General features: G+C 58.4%; 2 protein-coding genes across 3 annotated transcripts in view; one reads left to right on the forward strand and one right to left on the reverse strand.

Annotated features, from left to right (window-relative positions):
• Window positions 1-3065, reverse strand: NOB1 (NIN1 (RPN12) binding protein 1 homolog). Of its 2 annotated transcripts, XM_061370396.1 has the most exons (9): window positions 2988-3065; window positions 2775-2907; window positions 2326-2459; window positions 2178-2249; window positions 1927-2064; window positions 1597-1812; window positions 1203-1300; window positions 663-807; window positions 3-414 (listed from the first exon to the last, which is right to left on the reverse strand). In XM_061370396.1, the coding sequence occupies exons 1-9, from the start codon at window positions 3063-3065 to the stop codon at window positions 145-147; spliced, it is 1284 nt and encodes a 427-aa protein (XP_061226380.1). In that variant the 3' UTR covers window positions 3-144. The 2 variants fall into 2 exon arrangements, with proteins under 2 accessions (XP_061226382.1, XP_061226380.1); XM_061370398.1 differs by lacking the exon at window positions 1927-2064 and having other exon boundaries at window positions 1-414; window positions 2988-3064.
• Window positions 3066-3193: 128 nt separating this feature from the next.
• WWP2 (WW domain containing E3 ubiquitin protein ligase 2) overlaps window positions 3194-19329 on the forward strand; it is a 40669-nt gene continuing 24533 nt past the window's right edge. Inside the window, exons 1-6 of the mRNA XM_061370400.1 lie at window positions 3194-3235; window positions 6029-6112; window positions 6692-6839; window positions 7164-7282; window positions 13720-13986; window positions 14777-14873. Of these exons, the coding sequence (XP_061226384.1) occupies window positions 6043-6112; window positions 6692-6839; window positions 7164-7282; window positions 13720-13986; window positions 14777-14873 (701 nt within the window). The 5' untranslated portion in view covers window positions 3194-3235; window positions 6029-6042. The remainder of the gene's footprint in view (window positions 3236-6028; window positions 6113-6691; window positions 6840-7163; window positions 7283-13719; window positions 13987-14776; window positions 14874-19329) is intronic.

A 19329-nucleotide genomic window follows, 5' to 3' on the forward strand; every position in this document is an offset into this window, starting at 1 on the left:
CTGCTCTTTGGGCATCAGAGAAGCACGGAAGTGAAGGCCCAGCCCGTCCCCAGGGCAGCTGCCCCTTCCTAAAGCCATCAGCAGCAATATGTAGGGGGTTCATCCTTCCCTTGCAGCAGCGGCTGCAGGGACCCCTCCGAACCTTCACCGCCTCTTCACAAACTTCTTGGTGACGGCGTTGGGGTTGAGGCGCCGCCTGCCTGCGCCCAGCGCCGCATCCCGGATCTGCAGGTTGGCCGCGCGGCTGTAGATGTCGTTCTCGGCAAAGGGCGAGGCCCCGGCGATGTAGTCAGGGTCGAAGACGTTGGTTTTCTGCCTGGCCTTGCGGGACAGGCGCTGCTGCGGGAAGGGCTGGTCAGCCACCAGGTGAGGGTTGTTGGCGTGCTTCCCCCCTCGCGGTGCTGGCAGCGGGTACTGCAAGGGAGAAGCAGTTTTAAGCTTGCTTTAGGGGCAGCTTGCCACCTTCAGGGACTCAAAGGTGGCCATAGGCCACTAGGGATGAGCTGAACAAATGAAGCTCAAAAGCCATGGGGTTGAGTGTGACATCTGGAGGACAGTGACGGCTTCACTTTGATACCCATGAGCTGATAGTTCCCTCCAGCCCCCCAGCCACAGGCCAGGTTCTTTTCCTAGGACCCAGCATGTGAGGTACAGGCACTCACCCTGAGCCCTCGGGGGTTCAGCACCTTGGGGTTGCGGGAGAAGTGCATGTGGAGGCTTCCATCATCGCTGACACTCACTGCGACCTTCTTCAGGGTCTTGTTACCACAGTGGGGACAGAAAACCTTAGTCATGTCTGAAGTGGTCCTGCAAGACAGGGGCATGAGGGTTTAGTACTCCCCAGGCCATAGAATATAGGATCATCCAAGTAACCTGCGGTGATAGGACAAGGGGTGATGGGTTTAAACTTAAATAGAAGTTCAGATTAGATATAAGGCAGAAGCTCTTCCCTGTGAGGGTGCTGAGGCGCTGGCACAGGGTGCCCAGAGAAGCTGTGGCTGCCCCATCCCTGGCAGTGCTCAAGGCCAGGTTGGACACAGGGGCTTGGAGCAAGCTGCTCCAGTGGAAGGGGTCCCTGCCCATAGCAGGGGTTGGAACTGGGTAAGCTTTAAGGTCCTTTCGAACATAAAGAGACAAATCAGTCTGTAATTCTAAGCACTATGCCAAGAGCAGAGCAGCTCTGCACACACACCCACACTCACTTGAAGCAGCCATGGCAGCGAAGGATGTAGCTCCTGGCCTGGCGGATCAGCCTGCCATTCACTGCCAGAACGTGGAGGCCCATCTGCAGCAGCACGTTCTGCAATAAGGAGGGAGAAACCAGGATGCTGGGAGCTGGGTCTGCTGGGAGCTTCCACTGGGATCTACCAGCCCAAGGAAGACAGAGGACAATGGGAGCAACACCAATGGGCTTTGCCAGAGAGAAGGGGCTGGTTTTAAGGTAAAAGAGGTTGTCACAAAGCTGTTCTCAGCCCGTCCAGGTGCTCTCCTGTCCCCGTGCACTGGTTTAACCAGCCCAGAGTAGTTTGAGAACCCACCAGCCCCACACATGCCTGAGGCTGAAGCTGTCCCATGCAAGACATCACTGGCACCCACCTGCATGGCGAAGTCCGTGGTGACGCAGCCGACCTGGATGCCATCAGGAGCAGTATCACAGTGCCCCATGTCCTGCTGGACCTGCTTGAGGTTGCTGGGTGTTATCCAGCCCTCATCGTCGCTCTCCTCATCTTCTTCTTCATCAGCACTGGCCTCATGCTCAGATCTCTGGTGCTCCTCAGTAGTCTCTGAGCTAACAGAGATAGCTTGAGCGCTCTGCAGTGGAAGATGATGGCAGTCAGTGATGGCACACTCAGCAGAGGAGGTAGGAAAAGCCAGCCAGACACCAGGGTGGCAGGGACAGCAGGGAGAGGAGGCCCTGGGTCTCACCAGCAGCTCCTGCAGCTCCTCCTCGATGCTGGGCAGGGGCGCTCGCCAGTAGAGGAAGGAGCTGAACTCGTTACTCTCAGATGGGGCTGTGCTCCCCTCAAGGCTTGGCTGGTGCTGCCCCTTCCCAGGGTGCTTGTGCTGTGGAGGATACATGACAAGGGGATCACCTGCCCGCTGCTGCCCAGGGGCTCTGCAGGACTGCACCCCATCCCCAGCACCTTCCCTTCGAGCACTGCAGCCCCATCCCTTACCTTGGAGGGCAGGTGGAAGCCAGCGAGGTGTATGGGGGCCTCAGGGTGCCGCGGGGTGGAGCTGAGCTGCACCTGGGGAGGGAGCAGGGGGTTGTGGGAGCGCTCCAGGGATGGGGTCACATCCCTGGGGAGGGGGACACGGACCCACCTTGTCCTGGGGCTCCCAGCGGAGGCAGCCGGGGCCGTTGGTCTCAGCCTGCAGCTGGCAGGTGAGGGCGAGAACCTGCAGGTCAGCGGCCGAGAGGCTGGGGTAGTCCCCGGTCTTCTTGGAGAATTCGGTCACTGCAGGAGGGAAGGAGAAGGGGAAGGGACGAAAAAGGAGAAAGGAAACAAAAGGGGAAGAGAAGTGAGAGAGTAAGGGAAAGAGAAGAAAAAGAGAAGGGAGAGGAAAGGGAAGGAAAAGGCAAAAGGAAGGAAAAAGGGAAAGGGAAAAGGAAGGAAAAAGGAAAGGAAAAGGGAAAGAGGAGGGGAAAGATAAGGGGAAGAGGAAGAAAAGGAGCGGCCGGGCCGGGCCGCAGGGAGCGGGACGCCCCGAGGCTCAGAGAGGGCCCGGCCGGGCCGGGCGGCGGGACTCCGCGGGGACGCGCCGGGACTCACCGAGGCGCAGGAGGTCGGGCCGCGGGCGGCGCAGGTGCAGCTCGCAGGGCAGCGCGGCCAGGCGGCGGCGCGTGGGCCGGTCCCGGATCTCGGCCAGCACCTCGGGCACCGTGTACAGGTTCTGCGCGAGGTCCTGCGGGCAGCGCCGTCAGCGCGGGGCCGGCACCGGCACCCCCCCGTGCTCCGGGTACCCCCCGGCCTCCCCCCCGGTACCTGCAGCGGGGCCGCGCTTAGGAACGCGCCGGTGTCGGCCACGACGTGCGCCACGCGCGCCATGCCCGCGAGTCCCATGTCCGCCCCCGCCGCGCTGCACGCCGGGAGATGTAGTCCAGCGCTGGGCACGCCGGAAACGGCGGCCTCCACCGCCCGCGTGACCGCTTCCGGGCGGTGCGATCAGGTGACCGGTTGGTGTCATATGACGGTGGACCCTGGAGCCGGAAGCGGGAGTGGAGCGGGCGCTGGTAACTCGGGTGGAGAGACGGGACGGTAAGGTAAGGACTGGACTGGGCTGGGCTGGGCTGGGCTGGGATTGGATTCGCTTCGCTTCCCTTCCCTTCCTTTTCCTTCCTGTATGGCTCGGTCCCGCTCCGGCGCTCCCGCCCCTTAGCTAGGGCCCGGTGGGGAGCCCCTGGAGCCGCTCCGCTGCGGGCTGTGCTCCGGTACCGGCTTGGCGAGGTGAGGCCCTGCCCGGCGCGGCACGGCCCGTAGGAAGGGTTTCCCCGGCCGCCGCCTGCCCCTCGCAGTGTCCGCGGGCGGGGACAGCGGAGTTTGACTTTGGCCGGTGCGCTCTGCCCCTTGCCGCCCTCTCCGGCGGCCGTGGCCGTCGCTGCCCCTCCCGGCTGTGTATGGGGCGAACGTGCCCCGAGGCAGAGCCCGGCGGGGTCCCGGGGCTGCTGCCACCGCTCTGTGCCCTCGCGTTCGCAGGGAGGCTCAGGGCTCCCTGCTGCCCCGGGAGGCGAGGCCGGGCACCGGCGCGGGACCCCAGGCAGGGGAAGCTGGGGAAGGGCGCCTCTGGTCTTTGCAAGAGGGAAACGTGCGTGGGGGCACAGGGCGGCTCGGAGCAGGGAGCAGAGTGGGTGGGAGGGGGGAAGGTTCGTCAGAGTCAAGCTGTGCCTGGGGATCGGCCCTGGGCACAGAGGGGTCCTCTGGATGTTGAGAGGTGTTTAACGTGACCAGGAACATCAAAGCAAGCGACAGAGAAAGGATACAGAATCAGGAAAAGAAAAATCAGGAAGAGCCGAGATTAAAAAGAGAAAAGGATAGACCCAGCCCGAATGGGACGGGTCTCTGATGGCATCTTATGTGGAAGGGTGCAGTGAGGAAACTGGTGGCTGGGTCCTGGGGTCTCACATATCATGGGATGTTCAGGCTGGTTTGTAGGGCTGTCACAGTGGTCCCTGCTGTGGGGCCTTGGCCCTTACCACAATACCTGAAGTGCAGGTTGCTAATGCTGGTGTGAGAAAGGCCCCAAAGGACAAGTTTGCTGTTTGTTAGCCCCGGGGCTTGGTCATAGCCTGGTGCAGGAGGGGCATCTGTGCCTGGCTGTGTTCTGTGAGGCTTCTTAATGGTGTTAAAGAGTAAATGGTGATGTGAAGCTGGGGAGTCAGAACAAACTCAGGAACAACAATAACCTAAGGGATGGTTGGGGTGATTTGTGGGCTGGGATAATTGGAGTAGAAGTAACCATAGTAAGAGCAAGTGCAATTAGTCTTGTGTCAGCTCTCCCCACTGGTGAGCAGGTGGGATCAGTGTGTGCTAGTGAGCATCCTGCCACCTCCTGCTCTGAGGCAGGGGTCACTGTGGCACCAGGTGAGGTTTTCCAGGCAGAGGTAGGGATTGTTCCAGGCACTGGCTGGCTCTGGGCTGAGCATGGGGTGCTGTGCAGGTTTGCTGTGCTGAGGGGGTGAGGGGCTGGCATGGAGAGGGGCTGGACAGTGGAGACCCTGGTTTGTGAGAGGGGATTAAATAAGGATCCTGGCTTTGGGATGAAGCTTGGTTAAGTCTAACGATGTGGGGAGAGAGTAGGGATGAGAGTGAGACTCCTCCACAAGGAGGGAGCTGGTAGAGCCTGGAATGTTGGAGATGTGCTTATCTCCTTTCTGTGTTTTTTCCACTGCCAGGTTGGCAGATGCTCCAGCTGAGGCTGGGTAGGAGCGGTGACCTTGGCTTTGGTGGCTGTGGGGGAGGCTCATATTTGGCCTTTTCCCTGGCCCTGACAATAGGATTGAGGACCCTTTGCTTCTGCCCAGGGGTGGACAGCAAATGCCCCCACCTGCCCCACTGCGTCGGGGGCTTGTGCAGAAAGGGACCCTCTGCTCCACGACCCTGACACCCACCACAGTCACATTATCTCTAGGTCCTCGGCCTGGGTAGTGCAGAGAGGAGGGGTGCTGCCTGCAGGCTCAGGAGGACAGGGCGAGTCAATAGCTGCTGCTGTGGTCCCAGACTGAGTACCTCGTGCTTCTGCGTGATACGTGACCTCATCCTCCCGCTCCCTGGTCGGTCGTTTTCAGCCGAGCCCTCTGATCTGTCGGGTGCTGCAGCCTGTGTCCTTCCTGCCAGCTCCGTGCCCTGGTGAGTGACTCCAGAGGGGAGCTGCAGCCAAAGGGGCAGGGGGAAGCGCTGTGCCTGTGGTGAGTGTGACGTGGCACCGGAGAGCAAGGAAGTGGTGAGTGCTTGAGGAAGTGGAGGTCTGGGCTTGCAGGATGCTCTGCAGTGTGATCCTTCCCTGCGTTCAGAGGAGCTGCAGTCCCCGTCCCCTCCACGCTGTGTGAGTGAGAGACCCGGGCTGTCCATGGGGATGTGGCTGCTTCCCCATGCTGTGACTGTACTTTCCTCTGTTCTGCTGGTGTTGGTGCTCCGGAGCACAGAGCAGGGTGTCAGTGTTTCTGAAGCTCCTCATGCTGGCTGTGGTCAGGGTGAGCTGCAGCCACCAAAATGAGGTGTCCAGAGGGCTGGCACTGCCCAGCTTGGCTCAGATCTCCTCAGGCCATGGCAGTGTGGTTGAGGAGGGATTTGTCTCCCTGGGGCCACAGTATTGCTGTTGCCTCTGGTGAAGGGCTGATTTACTAGCAGTGAGAGGGAACCTGTGTCCACCAGGCATGTGCCTATCCATTGCCAAGTCTCCCCACCAAGTGGGTCACTTGCAATGATACCGTGGCTACATTTGGGCTTGGAGGGGACCCCAGTGAAGCTCTGGCTTCCTGCGCACAGTGGGACTGGTGCTGAGGGCTCTCTTCTCTCTCTGCTTCCAGACGGGGGTGATGACATGGCCTCTGCAAGCTCCAGCAGGGCCAGGGCTGGGCCACCCTGTGAGAAGTACCAGCTCTCTGTGAAAGGTAGGTCCTGCTGCCCCAGCGAGGTGGTGGGGAACCTGGATGTGGGTGCTTCTGTGCTGGGTGTGTGGGAGACCTTCGGGGGGAGCCGGGGATGGAGACGGCGGCACTGCCTTGTGCCCCATGGACGGCCGGGTGAGCGGGGTGGCCATCGGCTGGGCTGTGCGGGGACCTGGTTCCATGGCCCTGCGGGGGCTGCAGTGGCCGCGAGGTGGCTCCCGACTCCTGGAGCTGCGGGCACCGCTGGGCTGGGGGCAGCTGAACCTCACCCGCTGGGTGCCTGTACCCAGCGGCTCCGCAGAGCCCCTTGTCCCCCCACCTTGCTCCCAAGCCCTGGGGTAGGGCAGTGTCTGTGGGGACTGTGATACTCCTGCAGAGCTGTGGGTGTAGCTGGGGACAGGCAGTTATCAGGGGCTGGTGATGGGAGCACCCAGATCAGACTATTGCTGCCATCAGGAGGATCTCTTCCTGCTCCCCCTTCTTCCAAAAGCACCCTGAGCTGCCAGAGACAGGGAGGAGTGTGTGTGGCAGGGGACAGGGTCTCCCATATGGCTTCCTGACTCTGTCTGCCCTGCTACCCAGTGGTGTCCCTGAGGCCCAAGGTGCACAGCCGCCCATCGCGGATGACCTGCTATGTGGAGGTGACAGGCGACGGGCTGCCCAGTGAGACCAAGAAGACTGGGAAGCAGATTGGGAGCTCTGAGGTGCTGTGGAACGAGATCCTCATCCTGTAAGTCCCCGTGAGCCCCTGGCATGGGGCTGGTGCTAGGACTGGCCCTGTGTTCCCTGTAACCCTCTGTGTATACTCTGTGCTGTCTGGTGTAACCCTCTGTGCTATTGGCTGGGGCCACTCGGGTGTCGGAGATCGTTGCCCCTAGATAAGGATGCTGCAAAGGGCAGCCAGGCTGGGAGAGCCATTCTGGGGGTTGTTTTCCATTGCCCTATGCCCTTGCCTGCCTCCCTCTGCTCCCTGGATTTGGGCTGGCACTACCCCCTCCCCGAGCATGGAGCGGGCTGAGACCACAGTAATGACCCTGTTCTTTGGTCTCTGCAGGAACGTCACAGCTCAGAGCCACTTGGACCTGAAGGTGTGGAGCTGCCACACTCTGAGGAATGAGCTCCTGGGCATGGCCTCCGTCAGCCTCAGCAACCTGCTGAAGAACGGTGGGAAACGTACGTACGAGCCGGATGCCGTGGGGGCCCAGGCCTCTGCCCTGCCTGGGGTCCTGCCCCTCGCCTGCCCAGAGGTGTGTGTGCAGGAAAGGTGGTGGCTGCAGTGGCTCCTGTGCAGCCCCTGCCCTGGGTGGGAACAAGGCACCACTGTGCGCCCCATCAGGGCCGGGGTGTGACGGAAGCCGTACCTCCTTCCTTAGCCAGGGTGCTGCAGCCTCCACGCAAACACAAACCCCGCAGCTATTTGCTGCCATTTGTGGTCTCCAGAGTGTGGCTCGTGACAGCAGCTACAGCATAAAGGCGGCCATTCAGGGCTTGGGCTGGAAAAGGCTCACTCTGTCTTTTCCAAGCACACTGCTGCTTGTGAGACACAGACCTGGTATTGAGTGGGGAGAGGGGCCTCCTGTAACCTGGGGGGATTTGGGGCTGGTTCAGACTGTCCCCAGTGCCAGGGGCTGGATTGAGCTGCTTGCCCTGGCACTATGGAACTGTGAGGTTGTCCCCTGTGTGGACAGGCTGCTGTGCCCCTGGGTGGCACCTTGTCTTGCTGGGGCAGTGAGGGCCCCATGGGGAGCTCTGCTGCTGCTGCTGCCACTGCCTTCACCTCACAAAGCCAGTGATGTCCTAAATATCCCCCCCCAGGTAGTTGCAGGGCTGGGCTGCCTCTTGCTTGGGCTGCTGCTGTCAGGTGGTCTGCAGTGGGGGTCTCTGCCCCAGAGCACCCTTCCCTGCAGGTTTTTCTTCCTGAGCTGTGCAAATGCCATGCAGGGCTCCCAGGGCTGCTGCTGCTCCTGCGCTACCTGCCTGCTCTTCTGCAGGGGCACAATCGGCTCTTTCATTAGCAGGCCTCCCAGGGGGCTGTGTGGAAAATGAATGGAAAAGGCAACTGGCTGTTGTAGCTTGTCTGTTAACATCCACCAGAAAAAACGTGTCAGATTTTTCCTTGACACCAAGAGCTGGGAGGGAGGATTCTTAAAGCTGCAGAGCCTGCCCTGCCGGGAAGGTGCTGCTGTGGGCTGGGAGCAGCTGGCACTGCTGTGGTCAGCCATGTGCTCTTGTCTGCCCTTCTTATCTAGCCTGGAGCCTGCTCCCTCCTCTCCTCTGCAAACTTGCTGCGTGGTCTTTGCTGCAGCTTTCAATGGGCCAGAGACTGCTGCTGGTCCCCCAGAGGTCCCATGTGAGCCTGCATCCTTTGGAGACCCCTTCCTTGGGAGGGTTTCTCACCTGCCAGCCTAGGGAAGTGGCCGGGTCACACAAGGGTGTGCAAAGGGCATTTGGGAATTCAAGCCATCCCAAGTTGGATATGTAGTGTTCTTATGCAGCCCACAACCCTCTGCCTGTACGAGGCAGTGAAATGCATGAGGATGCTGCTGTTGGTGGGGACCTGGCCATTCTCTCCACAGTTTTTTCCCCTCCTGCACGCTCAGCAGGGGTGTGCAGTCCTCAGGGCTTCTGCAGGGCAGCAGACATGCTTTCTGGTTTAGATGAGTCTGTAAAGGCACTGGGGAGGTTTTCTGTAAGTTACTGTTAATCGAGTGTAGCTGTGGCCTTTGGTTTGTGTCCCTGTAATTGTTCTACTTGGTCCAGAAGAATTGTTCTGGTTGCTCTTCTTTTAGGTAGGGGTGGTGTTCTCACTGCTAGTGACGTCTGTGGCAGTGCATGCAGGGCCCTTGCCTGCCAGGAAGACGCTAGAGCTCCCTCTGTTCTTTCCTTCTGTTGGCCCTCTTGCCAAGCACGCCTCACTTCAGGTGGAGGAGTCTCAGCTCTGAGGCTTGGAGCCTGGAAAAATTGCTCAGGGATGAGCCTGGTCAGGGCTGAGCTCCCAGGCAGACTGGGAGAGCTGCTGGAGGTAGCAGCCCGAGCTGTTGAGCAGGAAGGAGCTCCTGCCCCTGGAGGGTCCAGCCTTTGGGCTTGCAGTGCTTCCCAGGGCCTGGCAGTGCCTCCAAGGCCTCTCCTCTGGCAGGCAGCACCCTCCTGCTTTCAGAGGGGATTGCTGGGGAGAGATGGGCGAGAATGGGCTCAATCATGGGAATCGAGCTGGAGCCGTCCACGGAGCTGAGCTGCTCCCAGGCTCCGGTGAAACAGCTGGTCCATAATGGCAGAGCCCTCTGCCCAGGTCCCCAAGCCCTCCCTGCTGCAGAGGCACCTCTTTGTTCCCAGGTTCCAGGAGCACCTCGCCTGCCCCTCCCGTGGGGCTGGCCTCGTACCACAGTCTGTGTGGAGGCTGGTGCTGGGTCTTACTGGTTTCTGCTGGTCCTGCTGTGTGCCTAGCAGTGCGTGGCTGAGCCAGGCTCCATCTCCCAAATGAAAGTGCTCACTTCTATTGCTTGCTGCTCAGGTTGCGAGTTCCACCAAGAGGCTCCTGTTCCTGGAGTGGCACCGTGTGCCAGGGCTTTACAGACCCTGCACAGCCTTTTCCTTGCCTCCTGCTGTGCCTCAGGCAGAGCTGCTGGAGCTAGCCCCTGTGGGACCCTCCAGGAATCCAGCAGCGACCCCCAAACCTCTGGAAAGCTGCAGCTTTCCCCCCCGTCATGGATGTGATGTCAGAGGAGCTCTGCTGCGTGCCCCAGCAGCAAAGACGGTTAGCAAGGAGTCATGAAGCAGAGGCTCAGACCTGCTGATGTGGCTGTTCAGGGAGCTGGGCCATGGTCTTATGGAACTAGTCATCCAAGCCAGGAAGTCACAGTGAGGGTTGGACTGTGCCTGCCCTGCGTCATGTCCTGAACGTCCTGCATAGCTGATGGGACCATGGCCACCAGCACTGTCCCCATGCCCTAGCCTTCCCTTTGGATGGGAGGCTGGTGTCTGTGCCCGAGCCAGCATGTTAGCAGGGTCCACTGGCCCTGGCCCTGCTGTAACCTCCCAGGACTGTTTGTAGACAGCCAGCCATGCCTGGTCGGAGCCAGTGGGCCTCTGACCGGGCCTTCTCCTCCCATCCTGTCTTCTCTCCCAGGCCTGTGATGGTTCAGAGAAACAAAGCAGAATTCTGAGGTTCTCCAGGTTATATCTGCAGGTGAATGGAGTGGGACACAGTTGTCTCTAAGCTGTCTGTGGCCAAGACTGGACCAGCAGCATGAGCAAAGCTTCCTACTGCCTGGGGAGCCTTAAGTTTTACCCAGGACAATAAACACTATCCCTTCCCCTACACTCTGGACTCCTTCTTGCTTTAGGGATGGCTGTGGAAGTCCAGCTTTTCCCTCTGCTTCTTCCTGGGGGAGCCTGTAGCCACAACATGGAGTCAATCCTTTGGCTGCAGGTATGCATAGTGGTTAAGGAAGGAGCACCAGGGAAATGGGTGCTGCCCACCCCCCAGCCCTGAGCTGTGATTAGCATGGGGGACCCTGAGACTCCAGGCAAGCTGGCTTAGCTTGGTGCTCCCACTGATGTATTTGCTGCCCTGCCTTTCCTGCCTGGTGCCAGGGTGATTCCAGGGCATGGTTCTGGCTCTGGGATGTGATTCTCCTATGGATTGATGAGGGGAAAAATAGGTTGGTGCTTTTTGGGTAGCCCAGAGTATCTGCTTATCTTCTGTCTGCATAAGCAGCAGTCCTAGCTGCTCTGGAGGGGCGATGGTGGGTACAGATACGATTGCATGGAATTGTTTGAGTGGAAACTGGCCTTAGCAAACAGTGGAGCTGTGCAGTGAGGGTTTGGGAGCTGAGGGTGAGAAGCACTGTCTGTCCGTCAGTCTGGAATCTTCCTGGCTGTGTGTGTGGAGATGGAGCCACCTCCCCATAGGGAAGAGGCAGCAGGGCTGCTACCTCCTGTGAGCCAGCTCCCTGGTGCTTGTGTCCACGGATGTCAGACCTGTGTGGTTGCTGGCGGTCCCACAGGGCTCGGGCTCAGCCCGGGGCCGTTATCGCGCTGGCTGCTACCAACTTCATTTCGTGGAACTGTAAATCCGCTTAATGGGCTGGGTGGGAATTGCAGCTCACCTCTGCTAAATGGGAGCTCTGATGCTGTGCGCGGGGTGCTGGAAGTAGCTGAACTGAGACCTTATTGAGGCCCAAATCACCTCCCAGAATAATAATAATAATCCTTCTGACATTCTGGCTGCTGGCAGGACACAGGCAGCCTTTGTGCTCAGCCGCTCAGGGGACCCTCTGTTGGTGCAACAGCAATGTCCCTTTGTGCGTCCCGTGTGCTGGATGGGGACAGTGAATGGAAGGCTCTGCTCGTGTTTATTTACTTTAAAGAAGCTGAAGGGGGTGGAGGGGGAGAAGGAAGCTGGCTGGGAGGTTCGTGTTCACATCCTCCACTTGGAGACACCTTGTCTTAGCTCCTGCGCTGCCGCCCCTCGGTCCAGCGCTGGCACAATGAGGGCTTGTGCAGCTCCAGCGGGAAGAGCCGCTCGCACAGGGGATGGAGGAGACCCCCGGAGCGTGCGGGCACAGCTTCCGCGAGGCTCTGAGAAAGTGCAAATTCCTATGGCTTGGAGCAGCGAGGGAGAAACAGGGTCTGGATTTGTTCAGGGTTTTGGCTGTGCTCTGTAGCATCTTCTGTCTCAGGCTCTTAAATCTGAGATCAGTTCCCTTTGGAAGCAAACTGAGAGTAACTCCTTTAGGCAGATGGGTAAGCCCAGGCATCCTTAGCAGAATCCCTTGATGGGTGAGTGGTGGGTAATGAGCAACCCCAGAGGTGGGCTCCAATCTCCATGTTGTGTCCCTGTGACCATGGGCTCCTGCTGCGCCTGGGCACTGGGGGCACCTGCCTCCTTCGCACTAAAAACCTGAGACCCTGCCGCAAGATCCATGTTGTCACTACAGACTCCTGCAGCCCTACCAGTATATCTGACCTCAGAGCTTGAGGTGAAATGAGGGGTCCATGGGGAGCGGACCATTCTCCTCCTGCTCCCACTGGCAGATACCGCACCCTGTCCCTGCAGGAGACTGGGACAAAGCAGGTTGCTAAAAAATGGTGCCATTGTGTCATGAGCAATCTGTGTATAATAAGAATATTATTTGAGTAAATGAGTCAGAAAGTGTCTGGGCTGGTGTCCCAGGCTGGTACAGCCAAACTTTTCTGGCCGCCTGTGCCAGAGCTGGGTGTTTTGGTCCTGCTGGCTCTGGCAGGCATTGCTGCGATGGTGTGAGAGCCCAGCCTGCCTGTAGCATTGAACATCATAGAATAGTTAGGGTTGGAAAGGAGTGTTGCTCATGGGCACGGAGGATCATGTTCTGTGGGGATGTAGCCCTGCAGTAGGTGTGCAGGGGTGGAGGGGGCTGTGGGAGGCCTGCAGGCAGCCCCTCTGCACTGTGCCTTGCTTCAGCCCTGCTGTGTGCTGCTGGCTTCCCAGCTTTCCTCACCCTGCTGCTCCCTGTAGGAAGGTGACAGGAAGCCTTGGGGGGAGCTGGAAGGGTGGTGGGTGTCCGTGGTGCAGGGCTGTGCCTGCCAACACGTGTTGGTGAAACAGGGCACGCGCTGCTTCTTGAAGTGCTGCTGGGTGCCCTGGTGTGTGGCACCATGCAGGTCATCAGCTCCTCTTCCTCATCACTCCAGCCCCTTGCTCTGTGCCCAAGTGATGTTCCCAGGGCTGTCACCTCTGGCAATGCTGCAGTGCCTGGCTCTGCAGAGAGCTGAGGCTGGCAAAGTCTTGCCAAGCTGCTGGAGCCGAGCTGGCTGGTGATGGAGGGAAGTGGAGCTCATAGCTACCTCCAGCAGCCTCCCAGCCCATGTCACCCACTCCAGAAGCTCCTGTGAAGGTGTTCTGGTGCTGCAGCAGTGTTTCTGATTGGGGGCAGCAGTCCTTTGTGCCAGTTTTGTTCAGTAGAACTGATACGCAGGGATGCAGATGAAGGGATATGCTTGTAGTTTTCCTTTGCTGCTTACCTAGGTTTTCTAGGTGGCATGAGGATACTCCTGATTCTGAAAGATGCCGCTTGTTGTTCTGCAGCAGGACAGGGCCTCAGGCATCCTTTAGCATGTAGCCATCAGCCTGCTTCATGTCCCGGGCATCTGCTGGTAGTTGCCCTCATGCAGAACCCTTCTTGCTTCGTGTGTTGTTCCAAACCAGCTGAATCCCCTGGCTTTCCTGGCACAGTCTCCCCTACAGCTCCAGCTCCTGGATGTGTGAGCCATGGTGGCGTCAGCTGCCACAGCAAGGGCCTCTGGGCCAACTGCATTCCTATGTAACAGGGTGGTGGGACCCAGCTTTGCAAGCAGTGGCTGGTGAAGAAGGGTCTTCCTTGGAGCTGGTGTTGGGGCTGGCTGGGTGTCCTCTGGTGGTGCTGGTAGGTACATGTAGGTGTGGGGCCATTGCTGGTGCTTGTCCTGAGGAATTGGGCCCATTGTCCTCTGGGGATATGGGAGTGCTTGGAGGGGACCAGGAGGCTAACATTTGATCCCATGGGGGAGGTTGGGTGGTGGAGCCATCCACGGTTGGCATCCTGAGTGATGAGTGCTTGGTCTTTTTCTCCATGTCCTCTCATCCTCCAAAGTGGAGAACAGGCAGCTGACCCTGGACCTGCAGACGGAGAACAAAGGCAGCGTTGTCTCCGGCAGAGAGCTGACGATTTTCCTGGACGGGCCCACTGTTGATCTGGGAAACCTGCCTAATGGCAGTGCCGTGACAGAGGGTGAGTGCTGCCCGGCTCCACATGCATGCGGCAGCTCTGTGCTCGAGGCGGTGAGCAGCAGTGGGGCTGAGAGCACCCCCAGCACCCCTGAGCCAGCATCCCAGTGCCAGCAGCCGCCTCCTCTCCCAGGTAAGGCTCCGGTCCCTGCCCGCCCTGGTCTTGTGCACGGGCTCCAGTGGGAGTGAGTGTGTGGTGGGGCAGGAGCAGGAGTGTCAACAGGCACAATGGCCTGAGAGGAGAGGCCCTGCTCCAGCCCTCCACCAGCTGCCCATGCAGCTCAGCCCCTTCCCTTGCTGCCCTCTGTGGAATGGGAAGAGGCTTCTGTATTTAATGTACCCCGAAAAGGGCTCCCTGTGGCAGAGTGTATGCAGAGACTTTGACTGATGTCTGTCAGGGCAGAGAATAGAGTTTATGCTGAACAGGGGCTGCTGCATTGCTTTCCTTTAGCTCCTTCTCTTCCTCACTGGGAGATGAAGGGTGCTGAGGCATGGGAAGAAGTTTCCCAGAGAAGTGGTAGCTGTCTCCCTGGCAGTGGTCAAGGCCAGGTTGGCCAGAGCCTTGGGTGGCATGGTCTGGGGTGAGGCGTCCCTGCCTGTGCAACCAGGTGGTCTTAAGGTCCTTTCCAACCCTAATTATTCTATGATTCTGTGAATCTGTGATTCTAAATGTGGGAGTCGTAAATGGGGCCACTCTCCTGGTGCTGCCAGTTCTGGATTTACCTTCCTAGTGCTGTACTTGGAACCATGGGATGCTGTAGGGGTGGGCTGTGCCATGGCACAAAAGTGGGCAAGAAGAGCACCTCAGCGTAAAAGCAGGGGTCCCTGTGTTCTGGTCCCTTCTGGAAGGAGGAAGGGAAGGAGGGTAGAACTAGTAGGTGTCTCAATCATTTTCATCACCCACTTTTTCTTCCCCCATTCAGGGTCCCAGCTGCCTGGAGGGGATCCCAGCAGCATGGCTGCAGCCATGGAGGGCAGACACCAGCCTCCCAGTGCACACTTCTTTGGAAGCAGACCAAGGTAAGGGTTCTCACAGTTCAGCTATCAGCGGTTGCTGGGGCCTTGAGATAGCTGGGGAATGTATGGATTGTCCTTGTGCAGCAGATGCTGCTTTGGGTCTTCCAGTGAGCCCCAAGCAAAGCAGCCCACGGGAGGCTTGGAGCAGGCCAGCCTTCTGAAGGATAACAGAGTGGGAGGTACTGGGGGTGGCCATCCAGCTAAGGTGCAGCTGACATGAGCCTCTTTTGAAGTATGTGTTTCTCAAGGGATATCAGGTCTGTGATGGCCCTGACAGTTTCCACGTTGCTCTATTGGCAGCCAAAGGAACGGTTCACTCGGGGAGATGGAGCAGGCTGTGATAAAGCAAAGCAGCTGGTCTGCAGGGGTCCCTTCCTGTTGTTACAGGCACCTTGGTTCTTGCCTCAAGCAACGTACTGAGCCAGGCTGGGAAGCACAATGCCCCTGTGGGTGATGGTCATAGGGGGAAGCTGTGGAAGGTCCAGGGAGAACGGGAGAAGCAGAGCAAGCAAAGCTGCAGGGAAATAACAGCTGCTTCCAAAGGAAATGAGCTGCTCGGGCACCAGGCCATCCTCTGCCTGGCGCTGTGCCCTTCCTTGCCTTCTTGCTGGGCTGGAGTGGCTCAGCACTGCTCCTTTTGGAGCTGTGGTTATTGAGAGACATGTCACACTGTCAACATGGAGTTGAATTTAACACCTATTTATATTTTCAGAGCATGGCAGTGGCCCAGCAGCCTATACAGATGTTCTGGTTAGAAGTGTGCCTGTAGAGAGGGCGCCTGCAGCCTGCCTGATGTGCTGTTCTGCATGCCCCCAGGCTTAGAAACACTCCCAGCAACAAGCTGCATACCTTGAACCTTTCCCCTCCTCCTTCCTCTGCCAGGCACATGTAAGAGATAAGTGAAGGGGGAAAATCTTTTTGACTCTGAAGTGAGACCCTGTCCTTCCATGTTGTGGGTTTGTCTCCCACAGAGGAGGAAGTGGGACAGGAAACTGGGAGCAAGTTGCTGAATGCAGTTTGTGCCCTTTCGTTGTGGTCGCTCCTCTTGATTCCTGCTGTCCAGGTGTTAAAGCTTCTAAGGGGTGAGACAGTGCTCAGTGTCCTGACTGGAGCTGGACTTTGCAGCCACTTAGCAGCTACCAGCAGGTGCTAGGAAACGTAAGGAAGTTGTAGTCTAGGAGGCTCAGCCTCATGACTGCTTGTTCCTAATTCCTAACTGCTTATGGATGATCTATAAGTTCCTGTTTTTGGTGTCCTCTTGGCTTGTCAGCATGTGAGGTAAGCGTGGTGAGTTCTGGCCAGTGGGGACCTTCAGAGACCTTCCAGGTGTGCTTGCAATCATTAAAAATCCCATGGCTGCTCTGGCACAGGAAACTGCCCAGGAAGTTTTCAGTTCATCCTACACTCACCTGAACTTTTAGGGTTGTTCTGGCTGTATGTACCCACCGTGGAGGCAGCTACTTTCCCCAGAGCAGAGGATGGGTCCTTTGCGCTTGGGAACGCTGTTTGTTGTTTGCCCTGTTTATACACAGAGCCACGTTTATTTTCATGGGCTTGGTGATGGATGCTGGCAAACTTGCTCACTAGCAGGATGGAAAGAAAAGGGTCATTCTTTGCTCCTCAGCTATTTCTACACTGTCCCCTCAAGGGAAACTGCTTGATCAGGACTTCTCTTTCTTCTCCTGAACAAATGTCATCTTGGGATTTGCTGCTAATCTTGGTGATGGGGTGTGAAATTCCACAGCCCTCTGTTCAGATCGAAAACAGTGCCCAGAGGTCCCCAGCTGAGAGCCGGTGCCGTGGGTGCCAAGAGAGTTGCCACAATCTCCAGTTTGTCTTGTGGCGGCCAAAAGGGCTTTTTCTGACAGCACGGAATGAAATAGCCTGATTTGCTGCTTGCCTTATGCAGAGGCTTCAGGTGGTGAATCATGTTGGTGTTATTATCTAGGCTTGGCTGTGAGGAGCTGCTGTCACCTGTCACAAGATTGTGAAAGCTCCAGTGATTCCTTCAGTGAAGCATCCTTTGATTTCTATGCTTCTGTGATGTCCAAAAGTCACCTCTCAGCTAGTGATGGGCACGAGCATCCCTGAGGCCTGGGTCCCTCAGATGAAGTATTTCCCTTCATGAGACCCCTTGCTCTGCAAAGCCCCACGTCTGAGTGCATTATGTCCCTGGGTGTGTGGCTTCTGGTGCGACACAGCAACAGCAAAAGGCTGTGGTCACCAGTTGCAGCCCTGGCACAGGCAGAGGGGAGGCAGGCAGTGCTGTGTGGTGGGTGTGCTTTCTGCTGCTGCCAGGGCTGCACAGGGCCTTGGGGAACAAGCTGGGAGATGGGTCTTGGGTCAGCTGGAAAGGGTGGGGGGTATAAACTGGGAATAAACTGGGTTCAGGGTTTCAGAGCCAGGTGCCTCTTTGGGTGCACATCCTGGTGCCATGGGGCGAGGGGCTGTTCTCCTGCCCCAGCTCAAGGGTGATGCTGCACTGATGCCATCTCTGCTCCAGGCACTGCAGGTGTGAGGGCTGGGTGCTGGGGACATGGCTGGTTTCTCCCCCTTTTGCACGTGCAGGGGGAATTTCTCAGCTCCATGTTTTGGGAGCCCATCCCGGTTGTGTTTCCCAGTGGTTGTGCCTGATTCCCTGCAGCCAGCACTGGCCTCCTGGCTGTGTGCGCTGCCCGCTCTCCTCTTTGGCTGCAATTTGGTACCTGGTGTGCTGAGGGAGATCGAGATCGGTGCTGTCAACTATCCTGGCATCTCATGTCAGGACCTTTGGGCCACTGCAGCAGGATTAGGTGGCCAAAATCTGAGTTTCATGCGCAGATCCCACATCAGCCACTGTGGCATGGGGGTCACTGCCTTGCCAGAAGGTGGGGAGCCAAAAGGTTGATGTCTCCCTGGGTGACACCACTTTCCTCTTTGGCATGATCTGCTCCCTTTGCCTCCAGGCCAGGAGGGGCAATGGGGCAGAGAACACAATGGGGTCACCACCCATGGTCCCCAGTCAGTGGGGCATAGCAGGGGTCTTGTTAGCTGCCTGGGTAATGGGCTGCCTTCCCCAAGCCCTGTTTTGTCCCAGTGGCATGGTGATAAGAGGCTGTTCCCATTTGTGCTCTGCCTTGTTTTCTCCCCACTCCTATTTTAGGAGCATGTTCCCAGCCCTGCTGCTCTCACTGGGTTTGTTTCCATGCATCTATTAAAAGACAATGCCCAGATGGGAGCAGTCGTAGGAGGGCTGGGCTGGGTGGCGGGCTGCCTAATTCAGGCCTGGTAACCCTGTGCGGCCGGCTGGCAGCCTGGAAACATCCTGTTTTGGTTTCTAAAAACTCTCTGGACAGCTCTGAGCTCATCTGTGCTGAGCAGGGCAGGGACCAGATCCATCCCCTGCCTTGGGCGCTGCTCCCGGTGGGACCAGCTCCTGCCGTGGTACCACCTGCCCTGCTCCCCTCTGGATGGGGCTCTGGGGGGCCACACTGCCTCCCAGCCTTGCCATGGGGTGAATGTGCAGAGGTGGGTCCTGTATGGCTTTTGGGAGGTGTGTGGTGCCACTGTGCCCCATTGAGCCCCATGGGCAGGCATTGAGGGGCAGCCTTCACCTCCTGACTGGGGGAAGAGGAGCCTGTTCTGCCTCAGCAGCAGCTCCAAGTCCTCAGGGCCTGGTGGCCAAAGCCAACCCCCAGCATGTAGTGATGTCCTGGGGGTAGCCAGGGTTTCTGGGGTTGGTTCAAGTGTCTGAGGAGCTCTTTTGTGGGGCTGCCCTCCTGGGAAGGTCTGGAGCTGTTTGTAGTGGCCACAGTGGCTTCTGCTCATGGACTGCTCTGCCCATGGCTCTTATCTGATTTATTTTTGACAACCATCTCTGACTTTCCCATGTCTCCTCCTGATCCCAGCCCTTCCTCTGCCCAGTGTTGTGAGCGGCTCCGGAGCCAGTGGGAGGAACCAAGGGCTTGCTGGAGCTGGTGAGGGTGGCATGACTGATGATGCACCCAGCCACGGCCAAGCTTCTGTCCCCTCCCAGCTCCAGCCCCAAGATGTGGGGACAGTTTGCGGGTTTTGCCCTTTTAAGGGGAGGACTTGGCTGGGGCAGACAGACTTCCTCATCCCTGCGGTCCTCACCCTCTGTGTGCACAACCCTCGGCTAGGATCCTGGGTGGAGGTGGCCAGGCTCTGCCTCTGGTCCCCTGGCCTGGATGCAGGAAGGCAGCATCCCCCTCCTGCCCTGTCCCTTTCCCTGCTCGCAGTAACAACCAGCCTCTCCATGAACATGAAACCCCAGCCTTTTCCTCAGTGCCTCTGGGCTGTCTCAGGGGTTCAGGGCTGTGAGAGGGGGAGAGTTTGCTTTGGGGGTGCTGTAGGCACTGTGCCCACAGAGGTCAGGCTGCCTCTGCCTCCAAGGCAGGGAGCTCCAGCAGAGCACAAAGAGAAGCCCCCTGGGAGATGCAGTCACATCTGAGCTGGTCAT

The sequence above is a fragment of the Neopsephotus bourkii genome, unplaced genomic scaffold, assembly GCF_033783945.1.
Source record: "Neopsephotus bourkii isolate Nb327-2 ecotype Australia unplaced genomic scaffold, CSIRO-AGI_Nbou_v1 NB_1541, whole genome shotgun sequence".
Taxonomy (NCBI): domain Eukaryota; kingdom Metazoa; phylum Chordata; class Aves; order Psittaciformes; family Psittacidae; genus Neopsephotus; species Neopsephotus bourkii.